This window comes from Kickxella alabastrina (assembly GCF_025024165.1).
Source record: "Kickxella alabastrina strain RSA 675 chromosome Unknown BX661scaffold_8, whole genome shotgun sequence".
NCBI lineage: Eukaryota > Fungi > Kickxellomycota > Kickxellomycetes > Kickxellales > Kickxellaceae > Kickxella > Kickxella alabastrina.
In genome coordinates, this window is record NW_026251479.1 from 1 (window position 1) to 13,415 (window position 13,415).

At 45.6% G+C, this 13,415-nt stretch overlaps 6 protein-coding genes across 6 annotated transcripts; 1 reads left to right on the forward strand and 5 right to left on the reverse strand.

Annotated features, from left to right (window-relative positions):
• Positions 1 to 3,756: 3,756 nt before the first annotated feature.
• Positions 3,757 to 4,145, reverse strand: BX661DRAFT_180666 (uncharacterized protein; the record flags this gene model as incomplete). Its single annotated transcript, XM_051535511.1, has 1 exon — positions 3,757 to 4,145. A coding segment is annotated over exon 1 (217 nt), but the record flags the coding sequence as incomplete, so codon positions are not given.
• A 459-nt stretch (positions 4,146 to 4,604) lies between these two features.
• Positions 4,605 to 6,463, reverse strand: BX661DRAFT_180667 (transmembrane amino acid transporter protein-domain-containing protein). Its single transcript, XM_051535512.1, has one exon. It carries the CDS (start codon positions 6,287 to 6,289, stop codon positions 4,721 to 4,723), a length of 1,569 nt encoding a protein of 522 aa, XP_051392324.1. The 5' UTR covers positions 6,290 to 6,463; the 3' UTR covers positions 4,605 to 4,720.
• Positions 6,464 to 8,778: 2,315 nt separating this feature from the next.
• On the forward strand, positions 8,779 to 10,646 carry BX661DRAFT_180672 (dehydrogenase E1 component-domain-containing protein). Its single transcript, XM_051535513.1, has 2 exons — positions 8,779 to 9,074; positions 9,459 to 10,646. The coding sequence occupies exons 1-2, from the start codon at positions 9,000 to 9,002 to the stop codon at positions 10,578 to 10,580; spliced, it is 1,197 nt and encodes a 398-aa protein (XP_051392325.1). The 5' UTR covers positions 8,779 to 8,999; the 3' UTR covers positions 10,581 to 10,646.
• Positions 10,647 to 11,798, reverse strand: BX661DRAFT_180673 (uracil-DNA glycosylase-like protein). The gene has a single exon (XM_051535514.1). The coding sequence runs from the start codon at positions 11,740 to 11,742 to the stop codon at positions 10,702 to 10,704; it is 1,041 nt and encodes a 346-aa protein (XP_051392326.1). The 5' UTR covers positions 11,743 to 11,798; the 3' UTR covers positions 10,647 to 10,701.
• Positions 11,799 to 11,800: 2 nt separating this feature from the next.
• On the reverse strand, positions 11,801 to 12,554 carry BX661DRAFT_180674 (uncharacterized protein). The gene has a single exon (XM_051535515.1). The coding sequence runs from the start codon at positions 12,450 to 12,452 to the stop codon at positions 11,826 to 11,828; it is 627 nt and encodes a 208-aa protein (XP_051392327.1). The 5' UTR covers positions 12,453 to 12,554; the 3' UTR covers positions 11,801 to 11,825.
• A 196-nt stretch (positions 12,555 to 12,750) lies between these two features.
• Positions 12,751 to 13,331, reverse strand: BX661DRAFT_180675 (uncharacterized protein). Its single transcript, XM_051535516.1, has one exon. The coding sequence runs from the start codon at positions 13,102 to 13,104 to the stop codon at positions 12,856 to 12,858; it is 249 nt and encodes an 82-aa protein (XP_051392328.1). The 5' UTR covers positions 13,105 to 13,331; the 3' UTR covers positions 12,751 to 12,855.
• Positions 13,332 to 13,415: the final 84 nt, after the last annotated feature.

Genomic DNA, 13,415 nt, shown 5'->3' on the forward strand with positions numbered 1-13,415 from the left:
ATTTTCTTTTTTCAAATGAGTTGCTCCAACATTTTTCTTAACAGATTTTTATATAATGAATGACAGGTTATTAAGTTGATTATAGAATGGGCACTTAACTAGGCTATAAAGATAATGTAAAATATAGAAAGCCCAATGCACTCATCCTTTTTAGATGCTTTTTTGCACGCGGTACATGTATGACAAGAAATTAAACCACTTTACCATATACAAACAATGTATCAATCATATTTAACTGCTTTTTTGCATGCAATCTAAGTAGGACAAAAAATCATACCATTTGATGTATAAATTAGTCTCACTTTGGCCTGTGGTCTATTTTATGGTTTTTCTTCCAGCTTTGTTTTGTAGAGTTTTATCCGCGTGCATTTTTGCATTATAACATAATCTGCTGTGCAGGTTTTGTTGGAATATAGGAACGTTCTATGAACGTGTAGATAAACTATAATGATATAAAGTATATTTTATAAATAAGTGCTATGCACTGTGAAAGGTAAAGAGTAGAAAGCATATTGCTTTGGTCACTGTGTGACTTGTTGTTTGTGTTGCTAAACAGCCAAGACTGGTTAATCAGTTGATCGTCATCAACCAATACTTATGATTAAGCAATTAAAATTAAAATAAAAATAGAAGAAAACTCGTCCTATTTTTATTACAGCACAGTATAATAATTGTCCCTATCAAAGTAACCATCATAAAAAATATAAAAATAAACTTGCAGACCGAAACAGTTTTCCAATAAACATACTTAAACCTCACTTTCCACTTTCTTGAACAATTTAAAAATATTTATAACTTTTCAGTCATATAGTATTATCGACTTTATCTTTATACTCATGGTTAATCTGCTTTCGTCTGGTCTTGTGGCCGTAGTTTTTGTTATTTTTAGCTTTGTTGTTAGCCTGGTAACTGCCCAGCTAACAGGCCATGGTAACGTTACGTACTACCCTTATTCTCATTTAGAACCTCGGGAGAGAGCTGCTAAAAAGACATTTTGTGGACTGACTTATGATTATTTTAACCTTACGAGCATTACGGCCGTCCAGGGATTAAAGGCTGATGATTGCTTTACATGCATTACGGTGGCCAGCGCTATGGACCCAAATAAGTATACAAACGTGCTTGCTGTTGATTGTGGCAAAAATTTTTTTGATTTAAGCGTAGAGGCTTTCAATGCTATTTTTCGTTTCTCCAAGCATGGTCAGGTCAAATGGAAGCCCGTTGAAGCCAGATATTGCAATCACATTTGGGTGAAATCCAAACCCAAGGGCAATTAAATAATGGTTTATCAGTATACCCATAAAACAAGTGAATATAAAACTTGTAATTGCATTGGATTACGTTGCTGCTTTAGATTTAGATTTATTACTATGTGTTGATTTTTTAATAATTAATAATTAATAATTAGGCATCAACAATTTCATAAAGCAATGAGCGCACATTTTCAAATTCCAGCTGTTGTGGCATTGCCTGAAAGGTCCAAATATTATTTTTATAATGCTTTTTTTATTTCTTTGGGCTTTTTGTATTTGACCATGTTGGCCCAATTATTTTTATAGTTAATGGGAGCAGGCACCTATCATTTTTGCAGGAGTCATTTTCTCTCCTAACTATTTTATTTTCTGCGTAGTCTAAATGGAATTCAGAAATAAAGACAATAAAGCGTTTTCACAGTAGGTAGATAAGGGTCCCTCTTTTGTACTTTTACAACAGTAAAAACAGCGAAGACACATCAACCTCCGTCTTTTGCAACGCTTCCATTCGTCTCATTTGCAATGTCAAACGCTATACACCTTGCTGTAGGCAGTTTACCTTTGGCAGCAGCATTGTCACCGTACTACTTACTGCTAACGGAGTCAGCGTAAGCACAATAATATTGTTTTATTTTCATGGAATTTGCGTCAGCTACATGACCAAATTTGACTTGTTCAATCTGCAGCTTGTGCTAAAGGACTTGCCCGAGCACCTAACAAGGCAATGCCACTTTTCAAAAGATAAATGGTTGCTCATGCTGCCAGACTTGCTGCATGATATTTTGGCTAGTAAATGTCCCTTTGTGGCTTGTGCAACGCCTGCATGCGTGTTAAAGCCTCTTCCCCAATTGCCACTGACTAATTGCCACTGTGTCTCCACAAAACATTAACACTTTGGCTATACAGACTAAAAATACTGTGCCACCGCAAACTGCAATTTCTGCAGCACCTGAAGTATTGTCCAACTGCTGCATAATATTGTAACTTGTATTGGTTTTAAAATTATATTTTAATATTAAACGTGTAATATGTAGAACATCAAGGATCTAAACTTATAAACTATATATATAAATCAAACACACAGCTCAACAATTCGACATTTGCATGGTGCGTTAAGAAATAAGTTGCAGTTTACAAATTATCCTCCTGTATAAAAAAGCTACTTAAATTTCATTCTAAGCAAACTTAGTAGCTGTCCTTCTTTCTTGGGCACCGTACCAATTGGCAGGACATGCAATGTTTGCTTCAGGCTGCAGTTGTAATGGTCAAACGACTTGGCAATGTCTAACGGTGAATCGTTATTTTCCAACTTGACCACTTGAATATTCGACAATTGTAAAGGCTTTGCATTTCCGTTCCTTATGTTGATCTTCATAATTAGTCTTTTAACAGACTTTTTAATTTTTGTACTACGAGGAATAACAACCTCTATATGTTCCGCCGCCATATTTGAATAATAGGTGCTCGTACTTTTGTAGTAGTATAAATCAACAGTTATGTCCGACAGAAGGTTAGAGTTGGTGGTAGACATATTGATAGTAAACAATTAAAACAATAAAGCAGTGGTAGTAGCGAGAAAACATTTAAAAAAGTGGATTGAATATACATTATATATACAAAAACTCTAGTCATTAAATAAAAATAGTTGGTGAAGCCTTGATGGCCAGCGTTGATTGCCAGCTTAAAGCAAAGTCTCCATTCTTTTGAATTACTTACTTTTCGTTGTGCTAGTTATTTCCAAATAATCTCATGGTTAGCAAAAAACAAAAACAGCTGGAAAAATACTCCGAATAGAGCATTAAAGGGTAAGTGCTTTTATTTACACACAGTAAGTGGTTGCAACAAAAAACAGAAATATCGTGCATGTGCTCCGTCTGAGGGTTCACATTTCCATTTCCATTTTTCATTTTCCATTTACTCTTTGTTTGCCCTTTTCATTTATTGCTTTGTCATAAATAAAATTCATCAAACTTAAAAATATGATGATTCTATATATAAACAAAAATTCTAATGCACGCACTCAAAGTCATTTGTGCACTTACACACGAGAGTGCGCTTAAACAGTTAGGCTAAACTCCCTGATTCAGAACTGCTCGCACTCCACAAACTCAATGCCCGCCTTTGCATGCTTGAAGAACTCAGGAACGTTGTCTGGCTGCATAAAGCAGTGTATTTTTTGTGGTATTCCCTCTGTAAAGTTGTTTCTGTATTCGTCTAAATACAAAAGTATGGCGACGCCGTTTTCCCCCCAGCCCATTTGCTTAGTGACCAAGTCCCTGATGGCTTTGTCGTCGTTGACAATTGTCCTATCCAAATCGATAATCCGCACTATAGCACCGTCAATCTGTGCAAATGCGCAGGGCCTGAATTTTGATTGCATTGTCAGATGTGTATAAAACTAGAAAATGTATGTGTATAAAAGAGAAATGGAGAGATGGGTTGGACAATAGATAGGTATGATAAAAAATAAAAGCAATTGACAAGGTGTGTACGACAAGTGTCCTGCTTTATATATATAAAGCAGCGGGCACTTATGTTTATTCACCTTGTTATATAAGGTGCCAAGAGAAAAAAATGTTGCCAAGACAAATGCCAATTTTTCCTTAGTATTGTAGTTCCGCAGCATCCACGACTCTACATAATTGGAATCCGCAGCTTCCAGCACTGGAAATAGAGAAAACAACAGCGGGCAGGTGACTGTAGTTGATTCCTTTAGTATTTCCATTTTCAAGGGAAAAAAGTTGAGGAAAGTGGTCATCGAATTGGATGCTTTTCTAGAAGCAAAACTTTTTATGTAGTGCTTTTTTATTGTTCTGAGCCTTGAACCCCAATGATGGCTATTGGTTGATGGCGATCAACTGATTAACCAGATTTGGCTGTTTTCAGTCAAACACACAATCATCAATAAGTCAGTCCCACACAAGTTACCAAAGTAATATATGCCCTTCTCCACCTTTTTCCAATGCATAGCACTTGTATATCCAATACCCTTTTTTATACATAGTAGTTTATCTCTACATGCTCACAGAACGTCTCTCCTAGAATTCAACAATGTCGCATGATGGTATGGATCTTTTTTGCTGGCTCTGCGCAACTAAAATAAATATTTAAATAAATAAAGTAGGTAAGTTGACAAAAGGATAGTGCCTGCTCGCTTGCACACTCTATCGACAAGAGCATTTGTTGTGAAGAGTCATGCACGAGTGAGATCATACATGCACGCCCCATGCATATCTTTCCTATGACTGACACGAGTGTGTGATAAGCATTGAAAAAACCAACAATATTATTTTTCCAATGTTCATCGTCTGTATGGCAGGTAAAAAAAGCCAAAAAATTATAATAAAAGAATGATATTGAAAAAAGAGAATGATCTAGGCAAAATACAGAAAAAAGTAATATAGAAAATAAAGAAAATGGGTTTTCGCAGACAGAGCAAAATAGCAGCGTTATAGACAGGATTTTTTTTAGCTGGTCGTGGCATGAGAATCCTTAATAAGGGCCTTGACAGCATCGATGATTCCCCAAATAGAAGCAATGAGGCCAATGATAAGCACAATAGCCATCCAGATTTTCTCATACCAGGGAGCAATCTTGTGGCCGTAGAGCTTCAAGTAGCAGATGATAGGCAGGATAGCAAACATCGTGACGCAAGAGATGGAGCTGATGAGGCTAAGGAAGTCAGCAAAGTACGGGATGGCCAAGGAGATGCCGCAAATGATACCGACAACCAAGCTGCGGTATGCCAGGCGGATGGTGAACTCGCGCTTCTTGCCCAGACGCTCGGCGTTAATGCCCCACTGGTTCTCGATCTCAAGGTAGAAGCTAAGCAGCATAATGGGTGCAGCAATTATGACGTGCAGAGTAATCAGAATTTTCGACGCAGTGGCGGCTCCGCCGGTAGGGATAGAATCGAGGACGGGGGAGACGACCTGGTTGCCGTACGCCCAGTAGCCAGCGACACCGATCAGCAGGTAAGCAAAAGCGCAGAATCCCATGGCAACCATGATGACCATAGGCCATTGCTTAGGCTTCTTCATTGCGGCCTCGACATGAGGGTAGACGACAGATCCCGAAAACGAAAAGACAATCGACGACAGGGCCACAGGGACTCCCAGGCCGATGACGTTGTCATGGATGACGGGGGGCTCGGTGGGGTTCATCTTTGAGTACGGGTTGGTGATGGCCATGACCGAGGCAATGACGATGACGACCACCGAGGTGAGCAGACCGAAAATGGCCATGATGGCAGCCTCAGACATCTCCTTGATGAGGGCAACGGGGATCCACATGACAATGGCGACAATGACCATCCATACCTTCTGCGACAGGTTGACGCCCAGCGTGGAGACCAGCTGGTAGATGAACTGGCCCGAGATAATAATGTACAGACAGGTTGCGCCCAAGGAATACAGATAGTTGAAGAACTGCGTGATAAACATGCCGTACTTGCCAAATGCCTCGTAGCCGATCTGCGGGAATGAGTGCAGGCGGTGGCCGCTGCGGAAGTACAGGCATCGGATGGTCAAAATACCAGTGTAGCTGCCGATGGTTGCCGACAAAAATAGAATGAAAATGCCGAACCATCCAGTCTTGGCAAAGGCATAGGGGATCTGCAGACAGCCGGTTCCGATGATGATGCAAACGACGCCAGAAAACGAGCGCATGAATCCGGCGTTTCGCTCGGGAACATGCTGGGTCTGGGTCTGGGTGATCTGGTCCTCCAGCCTGGTCAAGTCATCGACGGCGTCCTTCTCGCCGACCGACATGCTGCCGGCTTCCTCATCGAGAGGCAGCTTGCGGTCCATGGACGATGTGTCGGAAAAGTCAGTCTGCGGCAGCGGTTGTTCGTCAATGTTACCGCGCGAGGCGACAAAGGCCAAAGCATTGTCGTTGTGGATGCCTGCGATAGTCGGAGTCGGCGTACCCTCGGGAAGAAGCGGCAGTGCGGGAGTGGCGCCAGATGTGTCTTGTTGTGGGTTGGGCTCGGTGTCGCTCCGATTGAGCACACGACGCAAAAGAGTCGTGATGGGCATAATATAATAGTGTCGATCAACAAAAAATAAAAATAAAAGGTTATCTTGGTTACTTGTAAAGATCAAAGGAAATAATGATAATACAGGCAAAGCTGGTATAGCTAAATAAAAAATATAGAGAGATAGAGAGATAAAGAGATGAGCGGATGAAGATAAAATAAAACAAAATAAAATGTGAGGAGATAAGGGAGAGAGAGGGCAGAGGATGGGCCGAGCAGCCAAATATATATAGGTTTTCAACATTTTGGTTCTATTGGGAATAGCAGCTAGCAGCAACACCATTTTAATGTGCAAAACGATGGTCACGATAGCATTTTTATCTAGGCCCCATTTGGACCTAATCGGCAATATTTTTCTTCCACTGATAGTAGTGGTTCATCCAGTTTCCTGCCTAAAAAGGGAGTGGTGATAGGTTGGAGAAAAAACAATCCGAAATAAAATAGGGAAAAATCGCAGATAGATTGGTTGGACGCTTTAGACGCCTAATTTTCTATTTGTTGTTGTTGTTCTTGTTGTGAGTGAGTGGTGGTAGCGCACAAATTTTGCGGAGAGTGGAGTGCTCACCTTAGTGGTTGTGTGGGGGATGAGGGATCAGGAAAAATACAGTGCTTGTGCATTTTTAAGTCTGGCTATGCGTGGCACAACGCGCATGAAAAGCGAGGAGCAATACAGGGCAAAGCACAATCAATGTGTTATTTTTGACCCCTCCTCACAGTAACTATTCATGTGGCTCTTTTTCGCTGTTTTTTCAGGCGCTAAAATACCCTGATCCCACGCCATTCCCAGCCATTTCTGCTGGTTAATTTTGTTACGCGCTTAAGTGGTGGCTTTTGCACTTGCATTGTCAGCCACCATCATTCGATTCGTCTTGCAAAATTCCCCCTTCATTGGACAGCGCTGGCTTTTTTCCATCGTCCGCTCTAAGCGTTGCACAGGGATAAAAAGACCCCCTCCCCCATTCAAGCACCAATATCCAATAGTTCTTTTGACATGCTTTGCATTTGGCTGATACCCAACCCAAATGGAAGAAGCGTAACGGTGCCATTGCTCACATCCAAATATCGGATTTCTGTTGCTGCTGCGAATGCATTTTTTATTTGAAAGAAAATGCACGTGTCATTGGAATTTGCCCAAGCAAATACAAAACGGGGTATCCGTAAAATTTTGCTAGTGTAAGATTGGCGTTAGTATTTTGATCCTATTGGATAGCATATTGCGGCGGGTTTTGCTTCCCAAAAAAACGCACTATTAGGAAATATGCCCGACCACCAACCGCACTATATTTCTCCTTAAAGATAGCTCCCGCATTTGGTAAATCAAAAATTTGGGGATAACTTTATTGCATTTTGCGGACATCATCGCAGAAAGAACAACCACTGTTTTTTGGCTACAGTGCTGTGCGAGCTGGTTTGCTTGTCATATTTGATCCAAACAAGTCCTATTTTGGAACTAAATAGACCATTTATAATCATGTATCGGGGTCGCTAATTGTGTCATTCTCCGGGGTTGAAAAATGGGTGCATGGCATGACTTAGCAGAGAACATGGAGGAAAAAGGAGTAGGGGGAGGAGAGACTGAAGTAGCGAGCCTTGTGCTTCTTGGTTACATGAAAAATAATGCACCTTTTTGCGTATTTTTGCGTATTTCTGCGTACTTTTGCATTGTTTCAGCGTTGCTAATTGTCAGCAAAAAATATGATGAACAGGCAATTACACTGTCGCGTGGGCAAGGGGGTATTTGTTTTTACGAATTTCGGCTAATTTTCTTGCCTGACATCACGCTGTCCGAATAAGGGCCAGACCGGTTCGGTTGCTTTTGATCAATTCAATTTCTTTTATCAGTTCAAGATCAATCGTGCGGGGGTTTGGGGGTGCGAGAATATTTGGAGAGATGATTGATCTATTTGATCTGCTAATTGCTATCCTGGATCAGATCGCAGATCAAGTGTTAGCAAAAAGAAAAGAAAAATGCGGCTGGTGGCAGTTTCCCACTAGTTCCTTTTTTACCATGTACTTTTTTTGGCGCTCGGGAAGATACGCGTATTTCGCCTTTTTGGCGGATATTTGTCTGGCGTGGCTCCTCATTTTCCTTTTCGGCAGGCTGAAAATAGGCGGCGGCGGGCAGCCAGCGAGTGAAATAAGTACAAAAATGGGGCGCTTTTCTCTCTTTTTGGGACGACTCCAGGATAATTTAATTCGAGCTCGTGTGGGAGCATCATGGATAATTAGGGTCAATTCGGAAGGCGGGAAAGGAAAAAGGCCTTTTTTGCGTCGTGCGCCGCGTATGTTAGCATTTTTGGGCTTTTATTTTTCCCCAATAACATCAGGCATGGCCTGGGTTGCAATGGGGAGGGGGAGGCCAGCTTAGCATACATCACTCGGAGCAGTGGCAGCAAGCAATGCGAACAAACTAAAATATACGAGTGTGTGCACTTTCTTTTGTCTTTTTGTTTTGTTTCTCTTTTTCGTTTCTTCAATTTCAATTAATTCCAGCTCTTCTTTCTTGAATTGTAAGTGTCTCTATTGAATTTAAGGCGTTGGCAAGGATAGTTACTAAAAACTACAGCCTGGCACACTATACTGATGTAAATTCAAACCGAGGCTTTCTTTTCTTGCGTTTGCACTAACAATCTGAATCTCGAAAAGCGTGTCATTGGGTTTTCTTTTGTAGTTTCATTTAGCGAGAGTGCCAAATTAAAAACACCAAAGTAATGCTTCGTACAGCTGCGTTTTCTGCTATCCGCCGGGCCGGCAAGCCCACCATCAACAAGGGCGCTCTTTTCCAGGTAAGGCCTTGTTGCAGTCGCAGTTGCAGTTGAAATGCAAATGCTTTTTTTGTGATGAGTCGTCGAAATCTCTTTAAAGAAAATTCCCTTTCTGTGTGTTTGGAGCGTTGAATTAGCCGAGATGTCGGTACTCTTCGTCTCTTTGGTCGTGGCTGAGGCCAGGCTCAGCCGAAAAGGTCGTTCACGACAGAGAGAACGCCACCGAGAGCATAATTGAGCCCATCAAGGGCGAGGACAAGGCATGTTCAGAGCTTGCTTTGAGGGGAGCGGGGGATGAGACGCGAGGAGGCGACCATTATTGATTCGATTCCCTTTTTCATTGGTCAGACTTCATCAGCTAACACACCTTCCTTTTCTTCTTCATTTTGATTTGCATTTCCTTAGGCTGCCCGCGGCATGGCCTCGGCCACCAGCTCCGAGTCGGTGACGTTTGGCTTCTGCGACAAGACCTTCGAGGGGTACAACATCGAAACACCCTCCCGGGAGATCACGATCAGCAAGGACGAGGCGATTTCGCTGTACCGCGAGATGCAGATGGTGCGGCGGCTCGAGATGGCGGCCGACTCGTCGTACAAGCACAAGCTGATCCGTGGGTTCTGCCACCTGTGCACCGGCCAGGAGGCCGTGCCAGTGGGCATGGAGGGCGCAATCACCAAGGAGGACGCAATCATCACGGCGTACCGCTGCCACGGCTTCACGTACATGCGTGGCGCGTCGCCGGTCAGCATCCTGGCCGAGCTGATGGGCCGCAAGGACGGCGTGTCGCAGGGTAAGGGCGGGTCGATGCACATGTACGCGCCCAACTTCTACGGCGGCAACGGCATCGTCGGCGCGCAGGTGCCGCTGGGCGCCGGCATCTCGTTCGCGCAGAAGTACAAGGGCGAGAAGACGTGCACGCTGGCGCTGTACGGCGACGGCGCGGCCAACCAGGGCCAGGTCTTCGAGGCGTACAACATGGCCAAGCTGTGGGACCTGCCGACGATCTTCGTCTGCGAGAACAACAAGTACGGCATGGGCACGGCCGCCGGCCGCGCTGCCGCCAACACCGACTACTACACGCGCGGCCAGTACATCCCTGGCATCCGCGTCAACGGCATGGACGTTCTGGCCGTGCGCCAGGCCGTCGCGTACGCGCGTGAGTTCACGACTAGCGGCAACGGCCCGATGGTGGTCGAGATGAAGACCTACCGCTACGGTGGCCACTCGATGTCCGACCCCGGAACCACGTACCGCACGCGCGAGGAGATCCAGCACATGCGCTCGACGTCCGACCCCATCACCGGCTACAAGCACCGGCTGCTGGACGCCGGCGTCGTCGCCGAGGAGGACCTCAAGGCCATCGACAAGGAGGCCAAGCGGGTGATCGACGAGGCGCTGGCCATCGCCAAGGCTATCCCCGAGCCCGACGCCGCGCAGCTGTGGGAGGACGTCTACGTGCGCGGCTCCGAGGTGCCCTACCTGCGCGGCCGCGTGGTCGAGGAGACGCACTACTACAACAAGCAGTGAAAATGGCACCAAAGCCATTGGCAAACATAGTCCAATACATTAATTGAAATCAAATCAAATAAGATCATCTAACTGAACAGCTCGGATCATGCCAGGGCAAAGAAAACCAGACCAGGCCGGTTCAGCCCTCCTCTGCCGGCAGCCGCGTCCAGTCGATCTCGCGCTGGCCGTGGCTGCGCAGGTACTCGTTGGCCAGGCGGAAGTGGCCGGCGTCAAAGAAGCCGCGGCTGGCGCTGAGGGGCGACGGGTGCACAGTCTTGAGCACCTTGTGGCGGCTGGCATCAACATGGGCGCCCTTCTTCTGCGCGTAGGCGCCCCACAGCATGAACACAACGTTGTTCGCATGGCGGTCGACCAGCGAAATGACAGCGTCCGTGAACTGCTCCCAGCCGTGGCCAGCGTGCGAGTTGGGTTTCTGGCACTCGACGGTCAACGAGGCGTTGAGCAGCAAGACGCCCTGCTCAGCCCAGCCCCTCAAAAACCCATGCGCGGGCCGCTTGAACTGACCCGGAAAGTCGCGCTCCAGCGCCTTGTACATGTTAAGCAGCGACGGCGGGATGCGCACGCCAGGGCGGACGCTAAATGCCAATCCGTGTGCCTGTCCGGCACCGTGGTATGGGTCCTGGCCGAGAATGACCACGCGCACTTGCGGCAGCTTACTGAACCGCGACCATGAGTACAGGTCGGCTGCTGGGGGGAAGATGACCTTGCGTTGGTCGTGTTGGCCTTTGAGGAAGCGCTTGAGCTTGAGGAAGTACGGCTTGGAAAGCTCGCCTATGAGGTGCTGCAGCCATGAGGGGTCGATGGTTTCAAGCTCCAGATGAAGCATCGCTCGGTGCTCGGCTGGAACGAGCGCAGTAAAGTCGGTGGATGGAGTGGCTGGTGCTGCAGCGGCTGGTGCGGATGTCTCCATTGCTTGGCTGTTATTGGCGCTGTAGTTGGTTTCTGCTCCCAGCTCTGCTCCTGGTTCTGCTCCCAGCTCTGCTCTTGGTTCGGCCTCCGCTTTACTGTCTTTCTCTGGTTCTTTTGTTTCCGCGTCGGCGGTCTTGGCCTTTTTCGATACAAAGTATGCGTCCAGCGTCCTGCGCTTGCCAACACTTGAGGAAGAAGAGGAGTTACTTGGCTTACTACTGCCAATGCTGCTTCTCTTGGTAGCGGTCATTTGGGAGCAAAAAATAAATAAATAATCAAAAAAGTGAAATTCAATAAAGTAAAAAATGAAACAGGAACAAATAATATTTCTTTTCAGAAAGCAATTGCTTTCTCGGCCTCTTCGTTGGCCTGCCATTGTCTAGCCAGTCTCAAAACTCTTAGCCGATCCAAATACTCCTCCTCAGCACCCAAATCAACGCGACTCACAGTCCACCGATCAACAAACGCATCCACATCACCGCCACCCCAAACCAGCCGATCCAAGGCTTCCCTTCTCTCGTTGTACTCTCGCGCATACTCCTGCCTGCATCTCCTGACCGAATCCTCTGCGAATTCCTCATTGATTCCGGCAATCTCCGCAGCCAGCACATCATTACTACTAGTAAACTCGAGGCTGCTACATAGTGAGTCAAGTTGTTTTATGGCTTGGGCGTATTGGTGTATGTGTTGGCGAAGGTCCTGGATTAGCTGGTGCTTTTGGTTTTCGAGCATGGAGAGGAGAAGGGCGTGTTGATTTTGGATGCTCTTGCCATTTCTGGTGTTGTTGCTGTTGTTGCTATCGTTGTGGGCTTGGGCTTGGGCTTGGGCTTGGACTTTGGTTGATTGGTTGTGGAGATCGCCCAAGGTACTCGCTGCTTGTGTTGATTTCTGATGGGTCGAGTTCCAATGCTGAATAATCGAGTCCAGATCGCGCAGTGTCTGCTCACACGTTGCCGGCATTATTTATATTATGGTAAGAACAAATCGAGTGAGAAGTATGAGCTTGATTATTTTTTAAAGTAAACAAATATATAGATGGAGTAGTATACACGAACGCATAAATAATGATTTTATTTGTTGGACACGCGGGCGTGAGGCACAGAGCATAGTTGGACCTGGCTGGACTTTGGGGTTTTATGCATATGGGATCAAGTGAAAAAATATATCAAGCGAATTAGCTTTAAAGAAAATCAGTTTTTCACTCTAACGAAAACCAGTATCACGTTTTGTGTCAGTCACTTTTTTTCATGCTAAAGCAGTAAAATAAAAAATAAATGGCTTTTTTCATTTACTATTTTTTATTTCTCTTTTTGAGTTTCGCAAGCTTTTTTTATTATTGTCATTATCATTATTAATATTAATATTATTCTTTCATTGTTGGTCGCTTTACTCTACAACCATGCCTGATATTACCGACACCGCTCTCGCTGCCTCCAATGCCCCTGTCGCCGCCGTTGCCGCCGTTACCGGTACCGCCGACATCGCAGATACTACCAGCGACATCACCGTCACTGACGCCGAAGCTGAAGCCAACCCCGAAAAAAAGGAGAACCTGCGCGAGCTTCGCGAAAAGGCCATGGCGCAATACGAGACCATCGGCGAAGACGCCCATCGGCTGCAACGACTCAACTCGCTGCTGGAGAAATCCGCCGCATACGTCACTTTTGTGTCGAAAAAACTCGATACCAAACGAGCCCAACTCCGCACGGTCGAGCCGTCAGCTCAGCCGCCCAAGCAAGCCATGCAGTCATTGGCCGCCAAGCGCACACACAAGGCCAAGGCCAAACTGGCCATCCAGTCCGAAGCAGCAGCAGCGGCGGCGGCAGCAGACGCAGACGCAGACGCAGACGCAGACGCAGACGCAGACGCAGACGCAGACGCAGACGCAGACGCAGAAGTATCCGGCGCTGCTGGCCAGCCTGA

Coding starts and splice junctions, on each gene's coding strand:
- BX661DRAFT_180674 (XM_051535515.1), bottom strand. CDS start 12,452: ATGCCGGCAACGTGTGAGCAGACACTGCGCGATCTGGACTCGATTATT.
- BX661DRAFT_180673 (XM_051535514.1), bottom strand. CDS start 11,742: ATGACCGCTACCAAGAGAAGCAGCATTGGCAGTAGTAAGCCAAGTAAC.
- BX661DRAFT_180667 (XM_051535512.1), bottom strand. CDS start 6,289: ATGCCCATCACGACTCTTTTGCGTCGTGTGCTCAATCGGAGCGACACC.
- BX661DRAFT_180675 (XM_051535516.1), bottom strand. CDS start 13,104: ATGGGCGTCTTCGCCGATGGTCTCGTATTGCGCCATGGCCTTTTCGCG.
- BX661DRAFT_180672 (XM_051535513.1), top strand. CDS start 9,000: ATGCTTCGTACAGCTGCGTTTTCTGCTATCCGCCGGGCCGGCAAGCCC. Junction 9,075..9,458: donor ACAAGGGCGCTCTTTTCCAG/GTAAGGCCTTGT, acceptor GCATTTCCTTAG/GCTGCCCGCGGCATGGCCTC.